This window comes from Garra rufa, chromosome 6 (genome assembly GCF_049309525.1).
Source record: "Garra rufa chromosome 6, GarRuf1.0, whole genome shotgun sequence".
NCBI classification, from domain to species: Eukaryota; Metazoa; Chordata; class Actinopteri; order Cypriniformes; family Cyprinidae; genus Garra; species Garra rufa.
In genome coordinates this window covers 6,967,587-6,989,173 of record NC_133366.1, presented here as the reverse complement: position 1 = coordinate 6,989,173, position 21,587 = coordinate 6,967,587, and the positions used below count along the sequence as shown (strand labels likewise).

The 21,587-nt window shown below is 36.8% G+C and overlaps 2 protein-coding genes across 2 annotated transcripts in view; one reads left to right on the top strand and one right to left on the bottom strand.

Annotated features, from left to right (window-relative positions):
• Positions 1-11,870: 11,870 nt before the first annotated feature.
• On the top strand, positions 11,871-18,587 carry LOC141335986 (caspase b-like). The gene is made up of 8 exons (XM_073841497.1): positions 11,871-11,941; positions 13,628-13,898; positions 14,420-14,565; positions 15,091-15,264; positions 15,408-15,660; positions 15,774-15,872; positions 16,132-16,241; positions 16,384-18,587. The coding sequence occupies exons 2-8, from the start codon at positions 13,637-13,639 to the stop codon at positions 16,492-16,494; spliced, it is 1,155 nt and encodes a 384-aa protein (XP_073697598.1). The 5' UTR covers positions 11,871-11,941; positions 13,628-13,636; the 3' UTR covers positions 16,495-18,587.
• A 2,944-nt stretch (positions 18,588-21,531) lies between these two features.
• The window catches only part of LOC141336802 (E3 ubiquitin-protein ligase TRIM35-like), a 7,782-nt gene continuing 7,726 nt past the window's right edge, over positions 21,532-21,587 (bottom strand). Inside the window, exon 5 of the mRNA XM_073842529.1 lies at positions 21,532-21,549. Within this exon, the coding sequence (XP_073698630.1) occupies positions 21,532-21,549 (18 nt within the window). The remainder of the gene's footprint in view (positions 21,550-21,587) is intronic.

Here is a 21,587-nt window from a genome sequence, read left to right as displayed (position 1 = left end):
TGTTAACAAGCAGCATTGTTGAAGAAATGAGAATTACAAGAAATACATCTGACTTGGATAAAATCAATTGACAAAACAAAACAAAACAAAAACATTAGCCCCCCCAATTTCACAGACAAGGCTTAAACTTTGTCCTGGGGTCCGTTCTTCGTACCTCGCTAACTAAGTTAGCTGGATTTGATTGTTGACGATTTGGCGTGATCTTGGATTGTTTGGTTCTTCGAAGCTCATCCTGGACTTGCTGTCATAGCAACAGGTGTGCAAGCTTAAACCTGCTCTGGAGCAGGTTTATTTAATGTAAACAGGATTTAGGCTGCGCTCCTGGCGGGTTATGATTGGTTGAAATGGCGAGGTCACATCTGATTGGTTAAAGAGCACGACTGACGCGGACTGACTCACGTGGGAAAAGAAAAGTATCTTGCAAGAAAGTGTATCCTTGGGGGGAAAAAATCACAGGTTCCAAAAAATATTTGGCAGCACAACTGTTGATATTATCCAACATTGGTCATTCTAATAATAAATCAGCATATTAGAATGATTTCTGAAGGATCATGTGACATTTAAGACTGGAGTAACAGCTGATAAAAATTCATCTTTTCATTACAGGAATAAATTCTATTTCAAAGTATGTTAAAATATATAAAAAAACCCATTATTTTATATTGTAAAAACATTTTGCAATATTACTGTTTTTTCTGTATTTTTTATCAAATAAATGCAGCCTTGATGAGCATAAGAGACTTCTTGAAAGACTATTACAAGTCTTACTGACCCCAAACTTTTGAACGGTAGTGTATAAAAAATAAATAAAAATATAAATAACATAACATATCAAGGTAAAAACATGTAACATGGGCAGCATTAACGCATTTAATTTGTTCACTACTTTTTGCCAGCCCTTCCTCCTTGCTTTTCCAGCCTTTGCAGTGTTCCCTTGCGTTTTAATCAAACTCTGAAACTCCTAAAATCCTTCAATCAAGAGTTCTTGCTCTGCTGTGGAAAAATACTGAGCGCGCTCCTTCGTCATGTTCGCCGACCAATCAAAGAGTTGCCGATCAATGTTTCTACTATCGATACGTAGCCCCTTTTAAGCCACGCAATGATCTCAGATCACTTCATCCAGCTATACTAATCATCAACAACAGGTGCGTTCGGAGAACCGGAATAGCGAGCTCATAGTTAGCGCGATGATTTGATCTTGGATGTGTCATTTGATCTTGGATGTAGTAAGCGAGGTACGAAGAACGGACCCCTGGACTAAAATGTAAGTCTGAGCTGCACTCTAAAAAATCGCACTGTAAAATAACAGTAATCTACTGGCAGCTGTGGTTGCCAGCATTATACTGTTATTTTATAGCTCTCTACCGTTAATTTACAGCTCTTCATTTTTACAGTATGTTACCGTTATTATACCATGTGGTAACTCTTTTTATTTTGGAAACTAATTGCTTCAAACCAATTCAGTTAAAAAAAAAAACAAAAAAAACTATTGTTTATATGGTGTTAGTACAGCGAACTTATTTAATTTGAGTCCACTAAGAAGAAATATTTCTTAATATAAACCCACAAACACTTAAAGTGTAATAAGGAAGCAACCGACTTTTACTCAAATCTTTATAGATTGTCATCAACTAACAAAAGCACAAATTTGTGTAACAAAGTGCTTAGTAAAGAGATTGTCACTATATCAGCAATTCCACAAATACTGTCTTTAAATAAAGCAGCAAAACCTCAGTGCTTGCGGCTCATCATTGCCTGAAGCACAAGCTCTACTCTCCAGCACAATGGTCACCCACAAAACTAAATTAAACTAACAGATCTCTCTTGTACAAAAACACACCAGTTAGGCACAATTAAATATTTACTCTCCTTACCAGTTAATGACTTTGCATAATTGTTTTTCTATGAACATTCACTAATATTTTAGTGAAAATAACTTGATTTGCTTAGTAAATCTGACTGTTGTGTTTTACAGTATATTACTGTTTTTTCTTGAATTAACAGTAATCTACTGGCAGCTCTGGTTGCCAGCATGTTACTGTTTTTCTACAGTGTGTTGCTGTAAATTAATTACAGTTTATTACTGTTAAATTACATTTCATGCTGGGTTTTTTTCATCGTGCATCTTTAACCCTTTAAAACCCACAGCAAAATCCTCAGTTTTAAATGAACACTTATAATGTGTCAACACTACAGAGTGTTTGAGTAATACTGAATTAGTGCTGAACTTAATGAGATAATTATATGATTGATCACGTTCTGATTGAGCATTAATGATGAACACCAGCTGTTAACAAACAAAATCGCTGAAGAAAAACTCAAAAACAACTGACTTCAGCCACAGCCTTAGATGAAATCAACTGAAATAAAAGAAGACATTAAATCGCTCAAGATCTGATTAAACTCCTAAAACAGCATTACCAGCTTCACTTATTACCACACTGAATTTATTTCTGCCAGACGTCTACAGAAGAGAGTTGCAGAGGTTTAGATGTTTTTTTTTTTTCACTACCACGGTGGAGATCAGTGTTTACTTTAGTTGTGCTCTTGAACCTTAACTTTTTATAGCTATTTTTTTAGTTGTTGTAATTATGTGTGTTTGTAACATGCTTGTTATGGCAAAAAAAAAAGAGATGAAAAAATGTAGAGTTGTTTATGGTTTGGTAATGATACAGGTTTTATCCAGTGTCTTTTCTTTCGTTGAATATTGATGCTAGATTTAAAAAAAAAAAAAAAACTGAGCATCCAGTTATGAAAACACCACTCATTTAAAAAAAAAAGAAACTTTAGTATAGTTTAGATACACAAATCAAGAATCACTTATGAATCTCAACAATGATGAGGTTTTGTGCTGATACCCAGCATGCATTGCAGCATGAAGCTTTCGAATTGTCACCATTGTTGAGATTCATGTGCTGATTCTTCATGTCTCCATTTGAGTATAAATGCTACAGTAGTTTTACATATTATCTATTGAATCCTTTTTTTTTTTTTTCCTGATTGCCATGTTACCAAAAAATCTCCTGCACAGCAAAATCCCCAGTGGTAATTTAACACTCTGAGTGTGGACACATATAGACACTGAAGCAGTGTTGAAGTTAATGAAATAATTAGGTGATTAACAAAGTGATGATTGATCATTATTAAAGACACCTGATGTTAATAAGCAGAATCACCAAAGGAGAAAACCAACATTTTTAAGCAACCATTATAGTGGTCAGTGTTTGCATTAGTTAGGCTCTTGACCCTTAAATCTTCAATATTAGGTCTTGTTTGACTGCAATTACTGAGTTATAACAGCCAGACAAGCCAAGAGCAAAAGTCATCAGATGGCATTGACTGTGCTTGACATAATCATAATATAGTGACTTGAGTATTTGATGTAGGATTTCCTTACAGACTGCAAGAAACGTTGAACAAAAGAGCAATCAGTTTTGGCATAATCAGACAGATGATGAAAAAAAGAGTTTATTTTAGTTTAGACACACAGACATGAAGAATCAACATGAGAATCACAACAACGGTGACCATCAAAAAGCATGTTGTAACCAATCAGAACTCATCCATGACTCCCATCATGCATTGTGGCATGAATAAATGATGAGAGTTCAGAGTTGATCTGTTTATCTGAATATGCCATTTGTCACCATTGTTGAGATTCATGGACTGGTTCTTGATGTTTATGTGTGCCTATGTGACACACTTCTTTTATAAACAGGCTGTAAAAAAATCTTTATAAAAAGAATAGGAAATGCTGGATCTTATGTGGCTTGTAAAGGTTAAAAAAAAGCAATAAGCAAAAAAAAAAAAAGATTAGACACTAGGTTATTCACGTCAAAAAACGAATATGTTAAAACATAATCATCACCTGATGACATGAGCTTATGTCTGGCTGTTTTAACTCAAATACAGCAGCCAAACAAGCCCAAATATTGAAGATTCAAGGGTCAAGAGCCTAACTAATGCAAACATTGACCGCTATAATGGTTGCTTAAAACTTTTGGTTTTCTCCTTTGGTGATTCTGCTTATTAGCATCAGGTGTCTTCAATAATGATCAATCATCACTTTGTTAATCACCTAATTATCTTGTTAACTTCAACACTGCTTCAGTGTCTATATGTGTCCACACTCAGAGTGTTAAATTAACACTGGGGATTTTGCTGTAACACACTTGGTGGAAAAAATACAACAACAACTATAGATCATGTTCATGCTCAACTAAAAATAGCCAACATCATCTGACCAGCATTACTGTCACTAATGCATCATGAAAACCCAGACACAGCAAAAAATATCTATGTTTAAATATCAAGTGTCAGGAGCCCAATTCAATTAAAGCAAACACTGATCTCCACAATGGTATCGTCAAACAAAACAAAACATCATCATCTAAACATCTGTTCATTCTCAATAAGATCTTCTATAGACATCTGACAGAATTAAAATCTGTCCGGTTAGAAATGCGTGAAGTTGGTAAAGCTGTGTGTTGAGTTGTTTAAATTTTCAGTTGATTTCATCTAAGGCTGTGGCTGAAGTCAGTTCTATAGTTCTTGTGTTTGTCTTGTTTCTCTGTCAATCAGTGATTCTGCTCATTAACAGCTGCTGGTCGTCAGTGTCTGAAGTCACTCATTAGTTTTCATTATCTCTGTAAGGTGGACTATATTAGTAAACTCATGTAGGGAATAGGGAATGAGGGTGTAGAGTTTGATTTTAAACAGTCTCTGAGTGTCGATTTTGAACGCTGTTAATTCACGATACATAGCAGCAGCCTACTTTTCGAAATTGACAAATAATACCCAGAATGCACTGTTTTAATGGAAAACAGCATGTTACTGTCAAAATTTGGCCGTTTTTTTACAGCATTTTTTAACAGTGTATACTCTGCATGCTTTTCTCAAATGGACAAAGAGCTGCTTTTTGCTTTCTGTTTAAAGATAATGACAATCATTTCAGCCTCTTTGTTATTGGACTGTCATAACAGAGCTCCTCCCCTATGCACTACTATAGTAAATAACACATTTGCTGCGTCCCAATTCGCATACTATCCGTCCTAAATAGTATTCGAAAATAGAATTAGTATGTCCCAAATCGTAGTATATTTAAAAAAGTATTCCAAAGATTCCCGGATGGTCTACTACTTAACTTCGGAATTCGACGTGCGGATCAATGGACACTCTGTCTAACGGCTAATGTTGCGCGGCTATAACAACACATTGCGTGGTGAACGAGGATTCAATCAGAACTACAATCACGCATAAAAAGTGTTAAAAAACTACAAACATGGAGGATATGAGCGACCAACGGACAGGTAGAGAAAGGGGTTTGAGTGATAAATAATCAGTCTGTAACCTGATAAAAAATATTTTATTAATGTTATCCGCGTTATATTTCATGTGCAGCAACATTATGAACTTTTATAATGATAGGTTTGGTCATTAACGTTTGTATTGAAGACTGTATGATGCACAGATTACTATTACGATACCAATCACTTTAGAAGGTCGAATGCCTAATTAATGTCCAGTGACCAAGAGAGGAGTAAAGACCCAGAGTCATAAATTGAGATTCACTAAATGCATTGTTCACACAATAGGAAATGTATCAATTATTCACAATTGTAATTCCCACATAGAATGCACATTGGTATAAATTAAACCAAAACTGCAGGCCTGCGCAGCAATAAACAATCAAATAAGAACAATTTGCACAAACAGGTTTAAAGAAAAGGAGATACTTAGATTGTGCAGTGAGGCAGTTCTCAGTTCTGATAAGTCCCAATAGTTTCAGGTAAACTTGAATAAAGGGATAGTTGCAAACAGATAATTGGACTCGTAATCCTCACACGGAGATTTGAACAGGCAGATGTCCATAGATACGCGTCCTCCTCGATGTAGTCGCGTCCTGGATGTGTGAAGTGCTGACAGTACTTGTATAATTCGTGAGATTCATGAGATATGTGTGTGTGGTGAATCCTTAATGACGCACACGAAACTCTCAACAGGCAATCCCAACGAACTCTGAAGCAATCTCACAGCATTAGTCGACCATCCGCATTGAAAATCTAAGTCCGCTTGCGATCTGTATGCTTATGACAAATCCCCCGCTCATAATCTTCAATTAAACTCACTTTGATACTTTATAACAGCCATTGCACGTTATCTTTGCTTTTTTACCTCTGCTGCATCTGATCGTTTGTTAATCTCTCTGAACTCGTGAGACTCTCCGTAACCACGCCTACTAGGCTGATGCAATAACTATAATAAACCGAATGCACTAGAACTATTATAATGAAACAAATTAAAAGTAAGCATGGCCTTTTGCACAGCCGCCCCCAAATTTGGTATGCAAATTTGCCAGTTGTATGCTCAACTCTCTGTGTCTGGGGGCAACAATGGTAGTGCGATCAACTTAGCTACTGGTCTAGTGTATGTATGATCTTTCACTTTGACCACTGCTGTTCTGATTCTTCCATCTGAACTCGGAATGACAGAAGAGACGGTGCCTACTTTCCAGAGCGTTCTCGGAAGCTGGTCATAAACAATGAGTACAACAGTACCGATTGCAATGTTCTCCTTTTCACGGTACCATTTCTGCCGTGACTGCAAAGTGGGCAAGAAATCACGGACAAAATGTTTCCAAAAGTGATCGCTTAGAACCTGACTATGTCTCCATCTTTTTCTACTGAGTAGCTCAGCATCTGGGTAGATGACCTGAGGTAAGGAGGAGTCAAGCCGCCCCATCAACAAGGAATTTGGCGTTACAGGATCTGGGTCTGCCACATCACTTGAGACATATCCCATCCCACTTGAGACATATTACATATATGTAATGATAGTGGATGGTTTTTTGGAGTAGTGGCAACCCTGCCTAGTATATGTTTGCACATGTGCAGAGGGTGGGGTGTTGTGGAGATTAGCACAGGTGTGTGTGTGGCGGCACGCCAATGTGAACGAGATTAATAAATGTAAAGAACTACTCTTCAATTGATCTGGAGTCTGTGTAACTGTTAATGGAACATCCCGACTAAAACATGGTGTCAGAAGTGGTTTCAGAAGTGAAAGTTTGTGGATTACTTATACACGTGTGACGAGAAAACAGAGGAAATGGAAGGATTACAGCCGCCTCCGAAGCTTCAATTGTCCGGTAATGTTGCTGAAAATTGGAGACGATTTAAGCAACGATTTCTTCTATATCTATCTGCGATTGATGGAGATCGTAAGTCTGAGAAAATGAAAGCGTCATTATTTCTTCATGTGGTTGGTGATGAAGCTTTGGAAGTATATAATAATTTCACTTTTGAAGAAGGAGAGAGTTTGAAGTTACAGCCGATAATGGACCAGTTTGAAGCGTTTTGCATACCCAAGAGAAATGTTACTTATGAAAGGCATCGATTTTTCACGTGCATGCAGAAAAGCGGAGAAACAATTGATCAGTATGTGACGGAGCTCAAACATAGGAGTAAAACTTGTGAGTTTGGAGAGTTAACAGATTCGTTGGTCAAAGATAGAATTGTGTGTGGAATACCTGACAATGGATTGAGGGAAAGGTTTCTTCGAGAACAGGATTTGGACTTGGAGAAAGCGCTTTCACTTTGTAGAGCGGCAGAGACTGTAAAGACGCAAGCGAAAGAATTGTTAAATGAGACCTGTGCTGTGGATGTTGTAAAGAAGTATCAGACACCTGGTGTAAGTGCAAGACAAGCGACACAACAGGAACGAAGCAGGATGGTAATTGATAAGCCTCAAAGAATGTGCGATCGTTGTGGGATGCAACATCCATCGAGACAATGTCCAGCTTATGGGAAGAATTGCAACAATTGTGGTAAAGTTAATCATTATGCACGTTGTTGTAAAAGTAAACGGACATCAAGCCAAGTAAATGCCGTTACTGAGTGTGAAGTGGAAGAATTCTATGTGGATGTAGTAGCAGAAGGGGGAGGTGGACAGAAAGAGTGGACCGTACAACTGCAAATAAACGATAGTTTAGTAGCATTTAAGCTTGACACTGGAGCTCAAGTTAATATCATTTCTGAAACTGAATTCAACAAACTAAGGCCTCGACCAAAGTTGCATGCTGCTAAATTGAAAGTAACTGGATACTCTGGAGCGGACATACCAGTGAAAGGAAAATGTGTTGCAAAAATGCGATATAAGGATAAAGTACACAGTTTGTCATTTGTAGTGGTGCCGAAGGATTTTCAAGCGATTTTGGGCTTGTCTGCTTGTGAGAGGCTGCATCTGGTGAAGAGAGTGCTGGTGGTAGAAGAATCAAAAGAGTCTGAACCCGAGTATGACTCAATCCTAACCGAGTATGGGGATGTGTTTAAAGGCTTAGGCTGTCTGTCAGAGGAGCACACAATCCAAATTGATGAAACTGTACCTCCAGTTATACATCCATGTCGAAAGGTACCGTTTGCACTTCAAAGACAATTAAAAGAAGAGCTGGATAGAATGGAGAGTTTAGGAGTTATACAAAAAATTGATCAGCCCACAGAATGGGTTAGTTCATTGGTGATTGTGGACAAGAAGAATGGAAAACTTCGAGTTTGTCTTGATCCTAGGGACTTGAATAGAGCGATTAAGAGAGAACATTTTAAGCTTCCTACACGTGAAGAGATTATGTCCCAATTTGCAAATGCCAAATATTTTAGCAAATTAGATGCGTCATCAGGATTTTGGCAGTTAAAATTGGATGTTGCCAGCTCAAAACTCTGCACGTTTAATACACCTTATGGAAGATATTGTTTCTTAAGGCTTCCTTTTGGAATTGCTTCGGCCCCTGAGGTGTATCATAAAACAATGCATATGATTTATGAACACATGGAAGGTGTTGATACATCGATGGATGACATAATTGTCTGGGGAGCTTCGAAAGAAGAACATGATGCAAGGTTAAGAGGGGTTCTGGAAGCAACCAGGCATGCAAATCTTAAGTTGAACAGAGAAAAGTGCCAATTCGGGGTGACTGAGTTAACGTTTTTGGGTGACATTGTTAGTAGTGCTGGAGTGCGACCAGATCCCATGAAGATTTCTGCTATTGAACATATGCCAAGACCGAAATGTGTAAAAGATGTTCAGAGATTCATGGGTATGTTGAACTATATGAGTAAATTCATACCTAACCTGTCTGAGAAGATAGCTCCATTAAGATGGCTGACTGAGAAAAAGAATGAATGGGATTGGAACCATGAACAGGAGTCTGCATGGCAACAGTTGAAAGTGATACTAACTAAAGAGCCAATCTTGAAATTTTATGACCCCAAACGTGCTATTAAGATTTCAGCTGATGCTTCACAGACAGGATTAGGAGCAGTATTGCAACCAGTTGCATATGCCTCACGTTCAATGACTGATGCGGAGTGTAGGTACGCTCAAATTGAAAAAGAGTTGCTCAGTATTACTTTTGCTTGTGAGAGATTTCATCAGTTTGTGGCAGGACAGTCAGTGGATGTTGAAACCGACCATAAACCATTGGTTGCATTGTTCAAAAAACCTCTTAATGATTGTCCATTGAGAATTCAAAGAATGATGATCAGATTGCAACGTTATGCATTAACAGTGTTTTATACACCAGGTAAATTAATGTATGTTGCAGACACCTTGTCCAGAGCTGTAGACCCAACTACACCTTCGAGTGGAAAGTTGAAGACATTCAAGCATATGTGAACATGATCGTAGAAGCTTTACCTGTTGCTGATTCTAAAATGAAATTGATCAACAAAGAGACAGAACAAGATCAAACACTCACTCAGGTGAAACATTATGTCATGAATGGTTGGCCAGAAGTGAAGCAAAATTGTGTTGTAGAAGTTCATGAATTTTGGAACTGCAAGTCTGAATTGTCTGTTTGTGATGGAATTCTGTATAAAGGAAATAAAGTAGTGATTCCGAAAAATCTGAGACATGAGATGTTGAACAAAATCCATGAAGGCCATTTGGGAATTGAGAAGTGTAAAAAAAGAGCTCGTGAAGTCATGTATTGGCCTGGAATAAATCAGGACATCACAATTGCAGTGTCCAAATGTCATACATGTGCCAGATATCAATGTAATAATCCAAGAGAGCCACTAAAGTCGCATCCGGTACCTGAGAGACCGTACCAAAAAGTAGGAGCAGACCTGTTCACATGTCATGGGAAAAATTACCTCTTGGTTACGGATTATTATTCATTTTATCCAGAAGTGTGTGCGTTGAACACAACTACGGCAGAAAATGTGATTTCATGCCTGAAATCAATCTTTGCTCGACACGGAGTACCAACTGAAGTGTTTACAGATAATGGCCCTCAATTTGTTAATGCTAGTTTCCAGAGTTTTTCAAAAGACTGGGACTTCAGACATACAACATCGAGTCCATATTTTCCCCAGTCTAATGGACTTGTGGAGAAATCAGTTGGAGTTGTGAAAAGGTTGATGCAAAAGGCAAGAGATGGTGGAAGTAGTTTCTATATGGGACTGCTTGCTTATCGTAGTACTCCTCTGGAGTGTGGAAATTCCCCGGCATGTCTTTTGATGGGACGACGTCTTCGTTCTAATTTGCCTATGTCTGAGGATCTTCTCGTGACAGAAGGCAGTGAGAAAGTCAAAGAGCTCAAAGAACAACAAAAGGCTAAGCAAAAGATCTATTATGATCAAGGAACTCATCATTTGCCTGAACTTCGTGCTGGTGAGGAGGTCAGATTTAAAGATAAAACTAATACTTGGAATCAGAAAGGCATTGTACTTGAACAAGTTCAACCAAGGTCCTATAATGTCGAAACTACAGGTGGTGTTGTGTTAAGGAGGAATCGTCAACATTTGTTGAAAGACTTATCAGCTGAGTTAGAACAACCTGAAAAGACTGAGATACCATTGAGAAGATCTGTTCGTGACCGGAAATGCCCTGAAAGACTTATTGAAACATGTTGAAAGACTGTTGCAAAAGACTGAAATGGTCATAGAGGTTTAATAGGATATTTTAAATCATGTTTGTATTTTTCATGTTTGTTGAGAAGTTTAAATGTTTATCTTTAATGAAAGGTTGCAATTAATGTTTATTAGAGTGTCAAAAAAAAAAAAAAAAAAAGGGAAGATGTAATGATAGTGGATGGTTTTTTGGAGTAGTGGCAACCCTGCCTAGTATATGTTTGCACATGTGCAGAGGGTGGGGTGTTGTGGAGATTAGCACAGGTGTGTGTGTGTGTGGCGGCACGCCAATGTGAACGAGATTAATAAATGTAAAGAACTACTCTTCAATTGATCTGGAGTCTGTGTAACTGTTAATGGAACATCCCGACTAAAACAATTGCACGTTATCTTTGCTTTTTTACCTCTGCTGCATCTGATCGTTTGTTAATCTCTCTGAACTAGTGAGACTCTCCGTAACCACGCCTACTAGGCTGATGCAATAACTATAATAAACCGAATGCACTAGAACTATTATAATGAAACAAATTAAAAGTAAGCATGGCCTTTTGCACAACGTTTAAAGGCATAATTATGCAAACACAAGAGCAGAGGTCTCGGCATGAAAGACTCGTGAAAGAACGTGCCTCTTCATTTTTCTCTAGGTAGGAAATCAAATTAAACGAAATGTAGATAATGTTAACTGTGATGATTGACAGGGCAGTTTAAACAGTGACAGCATTCAGGTAACTAAGCAACAGAGCGTCCGTTAAAGAAGCAGTTATGACGAAGTAGTATGTCCCAAAGCTCGCCTATATTCGGCTACATACTCAAAAGTATGTACTTTTTCTTTACAAAAAGAGTAGCCTACATACTTTTAGGGCATAGTATAAGTAGGCGAATTGGGACGCAGCAACTCAGTTTGTAAAAAAACAAACAAAACAAAAAAGCCCCGGATTGAAATAGAAATAATAGGCGGGCTTTATAGAAAGTGAAACCTCTAAACGAACAAAGAGCAAGGACTGTAGGCTACACGAAAACTTTGTTCAAGCAGAATCGTAAGTGCAGTCACGTTTATGTTTTTCTTCAGCTCTATACAGGTTACTAAAAGCAACTTAACAGTAATAAACATACAAAAATAGCATCAGCGAAGCAATGGTCTAGATTTTAATTATAAGTTAATTTTCAACTATTAAGCACGAGGGATAGGTAGGCTATAGCTGAATGTGGCGATATTTCATCTAAAAAAAATAGTGTAGGTTATATTTTTGCTTTGATGTATGTTCGGCACATAAACGCTTTGTAGAGGAAATCATAGGAGCCCGGTTTCACTTCAGAGAAAAATAAGGATAATTAAAAAGCAGAGTAAATCATTTTACTTGATTATTGAAGGCGGGTTGTATACTGCAAATTATTTGTATTGAGCTATATTTCAGTGGAACTACCGTTTTTACTTCTTACAATTTTACTTCACATGCACTGTCAGACATAGCCTACACCCTTTCCAAATACAAATAATAATTGACATATTTCCTGTGTTCAAGTGACCATGATAACCACACGTCTGTGTAAAACTTTTCATTACCTAACGAGACAGACTTAATAAGTGTAACTATTGTAAAAATGAAAATGTTTACAGCCTACTTTGCATTTTAAAATAAACTTCTAAATGTCTGTTTAGTAGCCGGATAACAGATGATACAATTTAATTTGTGGTGCTTCTAATTATAAATTATAAAAAGCAGTTGCCGTTGTACAAGTGTACAATCCTGTCCCACGCTCTATAGGTCTTAAAAAAAATCGTCAAAGTGCAGTGCGCTTAACACGCACTCACACACTGTGGCGGTTAAAAGATTAAAACTAATGTAGTACTATAACGTAAAGTCCAGGGCGTCGTATTGTCAGGTGTTTCGGGTTATTGCATTAGAGTAGAGTTCCAGAACTAAAATCCAATATGTGTGTGTGAGGTCTTAGGTTAATAGCCTAGTTGGCATATCTTACATATGTGCCCTGGACCACAAAACCAGTCATAAGGTTAAATTTGACAAAACTGAGATATATACATCATATGAAAGCTCAATAAATAAGCTTTCTATTGATGGTCTGTTAGGATAGGACCATATTTGGCCGAGATACATCAATTTGAAAATCTGAAATCTAAGGGTGCAAAAAATCAAAATACTGAGAAAAACACCTTTAAAGTTGTCCAAATTAAGTTCTTAACAATGCATATTACTAATCAAAAATTACACTTTGATAGGTTTACAGTATGAATTTTACCAAAAATCTTCATGGAACATGATCTTTACTTAATTTCCTAATGATTTTTGACATAAAAGAAAAATCTAGAATTTTGACCCATGCAATGTATTTTTGGCTATTGCTACAAATATACCCCAGCGACTTAAGACTGGTTTTGTGGTCCAGGGTCACATATTTCAATAAAACTTTTTTTAATCAACATTGACTGCAGCGATAACTGCCCACATATACATGACACTAAAATTAACGCCTACATTTTTTTACTTGTAATACATTTTTAAAATGATTAGCATTAAAATTCACTTTTTTGTATTATTAAATTTTATTCATTATATATTATTTTTATTTCTTTATTTATTGAGTCTAACAAGTCTGTTATACCAGTTTGAAACTCACTGTTATGAACTGTTTTGCTTGTTATGTGAACCGCTCTAAGAACACAATCAATGTCTGATGCCTGTTTTGTTCTTTTTCTCCTTTAGTGACACAAAATGGTCAGCAGGAAAGAAAGTGTGTTGAAAGCACTTGACCATCTTGAGGAAGAAGAGTTCGATCAATTCAAATGGTACTTGTGGAATGGTTTAGGCTTCAGTCCTATTCCTCGAGGAAGACTTGAGAAAGTTAGGTGCACTGGTGTGGTGGATCTCATGGAACAGAAATATTGTGCTGATGCTGGGAGAATCGCAGTCCAAGTGCTGCGCAAAATGGAAAAAAATGATCTTGCGCAACGCCTTGAGTTAAATTTTCAGAAAGGTAAAGAAAAACAATACTGATTTAAGGTTTAGTATAAGTGTAGTACTCTAAAGAATATAACAAAATACAGCCATCATTTAGAAAAATAAAGAGAAATATACATGAAATGGTAAAATTGCATAAAAAACAAACAAACAGAAAACTAATGTCAGGTTTCTGTGTGGCATGTTGTCAAAAATTAAATATATCCTGTAACCGCTAAAGTCATACTTTACTTTCACATCTTTTTATATTAAAAATGATGTGAGATAAAGAAGACTGGTTATCACCTGAAAATAAGGATGGTGGAGACACTTTCACTGAGAGTACAACCTTTTAAAGTGGCTTTAAAAAATCTTAAGAGTGTAGAATTTGACTGAAAAACACCTCAATTGTAGACTTTATTTGTAATTGACCGTAGATGCAGACTATGTTGCAAGTTGGCATATCAGACATCAGATGTAGGTATGGTCTTTTTTCTATGTGCTGTCATATTGAAATGTACTGAATGATGTACATGATGTGTGTTTCCCTGGCTTCAGATCAGCAGCATGTGCAGGTGGAAGCAAGAAATGCTCCATTGCCTGTGCAGCCGCAGCCAATCCAGTCCGACTGGCACAGACCAGACAGCATCACTCCATGCAGCCAAGAGTTTAAGCAGACACTTCTCGGGAAAAAGGGAACCGAAGCAAGTATCTCTGTTTCTTTGAACTTTTGTCAAAACAATATATTCAGGAGTCATCAGTCTGAAACTGATTATTTTATTTAGCAAGTGTATAATTGATCTAATGTGACATAAAGACATTTATAATGTTCCAAAATATTTCTGTTTCAAATAAATTATGTTCTTCCTGAAAAGTAATATGTTTCAGTTTCAACAATCGGAAATGTTTCTTGAGCAGCAACTCAGCATATTAGAATGATTTCTGAAGATGATGATGAAAATTCAGCTTTGAATAAATTACATTTGAACAGATATTCAAATAGAAAGCAGCTATATTAAATTGTAATAATATATCACAGCCTGCTTTACTGAATTTTTTGATCAGTGCAAACTGATGATCAGCATCGAATCAAATAATCTTACTGACCCCATATTTTGTAACAGTAGTGTAAAAACTATTTTATTTATTTATTATCAAGTGATTTTGCAGCATTTGCAGTTGCACATGTTTTAATTCTGCATCATTCTGATGGTTTTTTTTTTTCATAGATTTATGAAACAAAGGACAAGTTTCAGACTAAACGTTTAGCCCTGCTGATCACCAACATTAAGTTCAAACACTCAGATCACAGGGACGGGTCAGAGAGAGACGAGGAAAACATGGAGTGGCTGCTGAGAGCTTTGGGTTACAGTGTTGAGAAATACACAAATCTCTCTGGAGAGGTACGTAACACATAATTAATTCATGAAACCAGTACCGTCTAGTAGGTTTCTACTACTTTCGTGGAAACTGAAATGTGAAAATATATTTAATTATGCATTTTATAGCATGTATTTCTTTTAAGAAATTGTTTATTTATACACAGGAAATAGATGAAAAAGTCAAGAACTTCTCTAAACATTCTGAACACCGAGACTCAGACAGCACCTTTGTGGTTATCATGTCTCATGGGAAAAGAATCCAAAATAAAGATGCCATTTTAGGTGTCCATTATCACCCCAATCAACATCCCAAAGATTACTTCTTTGTGGAGGACATCTTCTCTCATCTGAACTCAAAGAACTGTCCAGCTCTGATTGATAAACCAAAAGTTATTATCATTCAGGCCTGCAGAGGAGGTACGTCATGACTGAAGAATCTCAGTGGTTATCATATTGCTATTTTAATTATGTTTGTACTCAGCGTTTCTGTATTTACAGTAAGATTGTCTCCCATATTATGTTCCACTCAGTTCACCCAGGAGGTGTGGAAGTTAGTGACAGAGATTTTCAGTCAGACTCCTATGTTCCCAGAGAGCAAGACTTTGCCTGCTTTATGTCTAGCCTCCCTGGTGAGTCCTCAAAAACACCGACTTCAGATATAAAATTTGTAGTTCATTATGGTCATAAGGTCTATGTTGTTTTTTTATTTTCTTAAAAAATGTTAGTTTAAGGTTGATTCACACTTTGAAGAAGAACCTGCCATGGTGAATAGATGAAACCACTCAGATGTGTGATGAAACGTCATTAGCAAATACAAACATGTTTCTTCCATAATGAGCAAAGTTTAAAAGGTACATTACTGTATAACTTAATGAATTGTCTCAATAGATACTTCATCGTATAGGAGTCCTGTCAACGGAAGTTTTTTAATCATGTACACTGTGGATGTGTTCAGTACATGCGCTCATAATGATGACATTATGGAGTTGTTCAGGAAGGTAAATCCCATTTCAAATGGTTTACTTTTTTCAGCCAAAAAGTCAAAACAATCATTTTTATTTTATTCACCCCAAGTCTATTGCTCAGTTACAATGTATTAGTTTGCTTTTTGTCACATTCAAATATGATATTTATTTCTAGATTGCCTCACGCATGAAGAATGACCCACGATTCACACGCGAGAAGCAACTAATGCCGTCTATTGAAAGGACGACCCTTCTGAAAAAATTCTACCTTTTCCCTGGACTCTAATGATGTGCATTTTAAATCGAGTAAGAGATGGCCATTACCAGTTCGACATCTAAACAGAAATGCATTATAAACACACACACACACACACACACACACACAGAGAGTATAGTCCATGCAATTACTATTTGGGGTAGTTTAGAGCACCAGTTTCGAGTATGGGTCTCCATACTTAACAATACTTGACTTTCATTTCTTTCTTAATTTGACTTTTTTACTTTAAAGGGGTCATTGGATGCCCATTGTCAACATGTTACTATGATACTTTAGGGTCTTAATGAAAAGTATATAACATATTTTGGTTAAAATTTCTTGAATGTAGTGTAAAACACCCTTTTTACCTTGTCAAAAACAGCTCTGTTCACAGCGAGCAGTTTTGGTACATGTCCCTTTAAAGGGGTCATCGAGTGCGAAACTCACTTTTCCATGTTGTTTGAACATTAATGTGTGTTGGTAGTTTGTGTACACAACCACCCTACAATGATAAACATCCACCCAGTGGTATTTGTTTAATCTTCAAAAGTAATATCCCTTTTAAAAATCAGGTCATTCCCAGCTACTTGTCATTGTGACGAAACACATTTGATTGACGTGTGCGTCTTACCTTAGCCCCGCCCACACCGAGCTGAAACAGTCCAAATACGATCACCATTGTGTGACTCAGGTGCAGAGGAAGACTCTAATTGAGCGATTGAGGTGTTCTGTTGTTGGATGTAATAATGAACATAGCAGTCGTCATTTACTACCGACATCTGAGCCGCTGAAGACACAGAGGTTTAACGTTACTTTTGGTTTTAAAAGAAAAGCACTGATCCCGATCTACATATGCATCTATGTTTGTGCGAATCGTTCCTGGTGCAGTTTCACCCACAGCAGAAGTGAGTAAGGGTTTTTTATGCATCTTTGCAAATGGCCTTTCTTAATAATGTGCTTGTTATCAAGTTTTGCCGATAAACGCGGCTAAATGTGGCTAAAGTAAACATTACACCTCTAATCCCACAGCAGAGAGGGGCGGGGCCAGCAGAGCTCATTTGCATTTAAAGAGCCCATGCAATAAAATAAGCAGATATTTTGCAAAGCTGATTTTGACAAGGTAAAATAGTGTTTTTTTTACACTACTATTGAGAATTTTTAACCAAAGTATATTACAGACTTTTTATTAAGACCGTAAAGATTCATATGAACTTGTGGAAAATGGGCATCTGGTGACCCCTTTAAATGTGAATGAGCTCTGCTCACCCTGCCCTTCTGTTCTGTGGGCTGACAAGTGGAGGCTGTAAGTTTTAGCCGCATTTAGCCGCGAAACTTGCTAACTAGTACATTAAGAAATGCAATTTGTAAAGATTCATAAAAAAAACTTATATTAACTTCATCTGTATGTATTTGAATAGTGAATATGTGTTTAATGTATTTACATTTTAATTGTTTTTGATACCCCCCCCCCCTTTCCTTTTCTTCTTTAAATTCAGATTTATTTTTATTGTAAAGCACTTTGGATCAAGTGGGGTTGTGTTAAACTCTATAAATAAAATGTGCCTTGCCTTCTGTAGGTGAAGCTGGATCACAAATGATTTGCATGAACATAGACATTTAGGCAGATCGGAGGGCACATTCACTTCAAAAACAAAAGTAATCCTCTATGTTCATTATTACATCCAACAACAAAAAACCTCGATCGCTCAATCTGAGACATTCTTGTCTACTCCTACTCCAGCGTCGAAACAGACTGTTCACAGCTCACTCAGGGCAGGTCTACGCTAAAACGCCAGTTTAATCAACAATTGTAGAAGCGACCTGTGCAGGACTACATCACTCTGCCAAGAACCTCAGAACAGCCTTAACTCTCATTTATCACATTTAGTGAAATTTTTTTGTACTCTTTGATATTGCTATGTTTCTTTTCATATACTTTGTTATCGCCATGTTACAATATATACCAGTAAACCAACTGCTAAGGAGTCGCCTCCATCCAAAATAGTGACAATGTGCAGTAATTTCCCCATGAGTTGGTTTGTTATATAAACATTTGCTAATGTTTTTCAGTTGATACATTTTATAAAAGCGAAAGTTAACCAATAAAACTTTTATAATTTGTTTCCATGCCTTTGTCTTTTGCCTCCTCCTCTTGCTTCTGCATCTGGGATCGTAGAAGATTTAGCAAGTTTTTATTTATTAATCAGCCAGATTACATGCTTATTAGATTATTTTTTTGAACTGACAATATATTTAGTTTCATCCATTAAATACCAGGAAGGAAAAAACATTTCCAATTTCACAGTAGCCTACATCGGCTAAATGCAAATGTGAATGAATAGCCTATTAGGGATGAATAAGAATCAATGTGTATGTCACATGTAGCTGTAGCTGTAGCTAACAAACAGTTTATTTTAATCATAAATCCACAAGAATGAAAATGCTGGAAGGTTACAGGACATCAACATCAATACCAGAACTCAGGAAACATGGCAAAACACAGGGCTTAAATAACGGGTGAAGGCAATCAAGGCCTGACAATTTTAGAGCCAGGCCTATAGCTGGTCATACATAAGCTAGTTTTTCCTCAATGTTCTCTCTCTTTCTTGAGAGAATGGGTATAACTGTTGTACCATAGCGCAGTATGTTTTTCTCTAATATTTTTTTGGAGGCTACAGCTTTTAATGTATTAGAGAAGATGGTGGACATATTGTTAGTTATTTTATCTAGTTCATGTGTTATGGGTACAAAGAGCAGTCAAGATAAATCTATGGTTATTTGTAATTCTATCTTTGGTGGTTGGAACAATACTTCTGCCTGGATGATAATGCAGAGCCATATAGTTAACATCAGTACACAGCAAACATGACACAAGGTAGTGGTCAGTAACATCATCACTTTGAGGTACAATATCTATATCAGTAAGATCTTTAACAACATCCTATATCCTTCCTAATTTGATGATGCATTCTTTAGGTTTTCCCCTTTCTTCCCTATATGTTTTCTACAATTTATTAGAATATGCTTTGCATTTTCTTTGCATTTGCATACCTCACATTTAACTGTGTTAATGTGTTACTTTATTCATAATAATAATGTATTCATAATGTTACTGTGTGATTCATTTCTTCTCTTATCTAAGGTGCTTTGAATAAATCAGGGGTGATAGCGTTCCGGCACCACTGTGGCTGCGGGAAAAAAAAAAAAATCAGATTCGCGGATATTGCTCTGTCATTTCTCTAAATCTGAGATGTGCAGGTCAGGTCAGAGAGCAGCTTTAACGCTCAACGACTCAAACAAGTCACATTCTAGCCGATGAGCCAATCAGAAGTAGGGAAGGGGCGGGCCTTGTGTCTTTGTCAAATAGATTGATACAGGTTAAGGCAATGCTCCATGCGCGAAGGTGTTTTTAGCTCCCATACTGTACAATTGTCTCCTACTGGCAACTCAAACCGTAAGTCATGGCTATGTTTATGAAGCCAGGGGAAGACATTAAGGATTTCGATAAAGGCATATTTACAGGGCTCGCAAAATCGCTAGCCCGACATCCCGGAGCTATTGGGTTTTCCAGTCGGGCTACCAACATTATTTGACCGGCTGCCCGACGGGCTATCCTGAAGTAGAGGGCTCATGGGGTCCTTAAAACTCCTCAATTTAGTTGTATCAAATTTAAGGCCATAAAAAGTGGTAAATATTTTAAATAGTAAAAGAAGAGGATTAATTATTTTAAGAGGTTTTACAGTTGGGGACGGAAAGACGAGAATCGCGATAGAGCTGGATTAAACTTTAAGAGGCAATGATTTCATTGAATAAATATGCTCACTGCACGTTTCAAGGTCAAAACGCGGCACTGTTGTCTTTATATGAATGTATCTGAAGGGAACCGACTGTCCTCAGAAACGTGTCGTTGGCATTTTCATTTCATGACGGATAAAACAGTGTTAATGCTGCTTTGCTTTCAGCCATTCTTAGGGAAACCGTAATATTTCAGCGCTCCTAAAGCGCCCCCCTCGTGACATAGAATTAATTTGCACGTCCAAATTTTTAGCTGTTTTTGGTCAGATTATTGCAAATCTCGACCAATGTTTTTTATGCAAACACAGAGTTGTAAATGTGAAAGAAGTTAATGTGCTTTCTAAAAATCGAAACAATTAGGACATTGTTTTAAATAAATGTTATGCATTATATACTTGATTTATTCATTTTAATGGGATAAAGGCTGAAATGCCAATCTATAAGCTTTTTTTGTGAAAAACCTTTATCTGACTGAACTGAACCAACAAGTTATGTGTTAAAAGTGCGTCGCATACATAGTACCTCCACCCCACTCACCTCGGGGGCAAGGGAAAAAAAGTTCAGGCTCAGGAATTTTTTCCACTATCAGGCCTGATAAATGCAAAATGCAAAAATCGCTTCTTCGAGTCTTACTTGGGGTCAGAGGTCACTGTTGCATCACTAAAGACAAAGGACAGAGTCTTCATTGATTGAGCACAGCTTGATCCAGGAAATGGAGAATTAATTTGAAATAGCTCTAGTTCACTATAATGCAACATATATTGCTGAACTGCAAAATATATATATATATATATATATATATATATATATATATATATATATATATATATATATATATATATATATGTAATTCACTATGCACTTTAATCATTTTAATGATGTCACTAGGGTCTACACACAAATACATATACAGTACACACACACACACACACACACACACACACAATGGCTTTTAGTCCACAACATTTAATATTTTTTATTATTATTATTTACAAATATCACAATAGCGAAATGTGAATTTACTCAAGGTCTTTATAAATAAATGCCATTTTGGGCAAGTTGTCAAAATATAATGATCATGGTTAAACAAAGTATAAGTTCCAAACTCAGCACCAAAAATTGGTTAAAGACTCTGGATAGTGTCTCTTATTTTCCTTCTCTTTTACTTTTGTCTTTAGATACCTGGATAAGGTGAGTCTTATTTACACATATGTAGTATTACAATCAAACTGCTTCTAGTGGCACAGAGTAGCATCACATTCTTGTTGTGCTTTAAACTGCTTTAGGTTTCTGAACACACACAGAATGAATGAAGTTTAAACTCAACT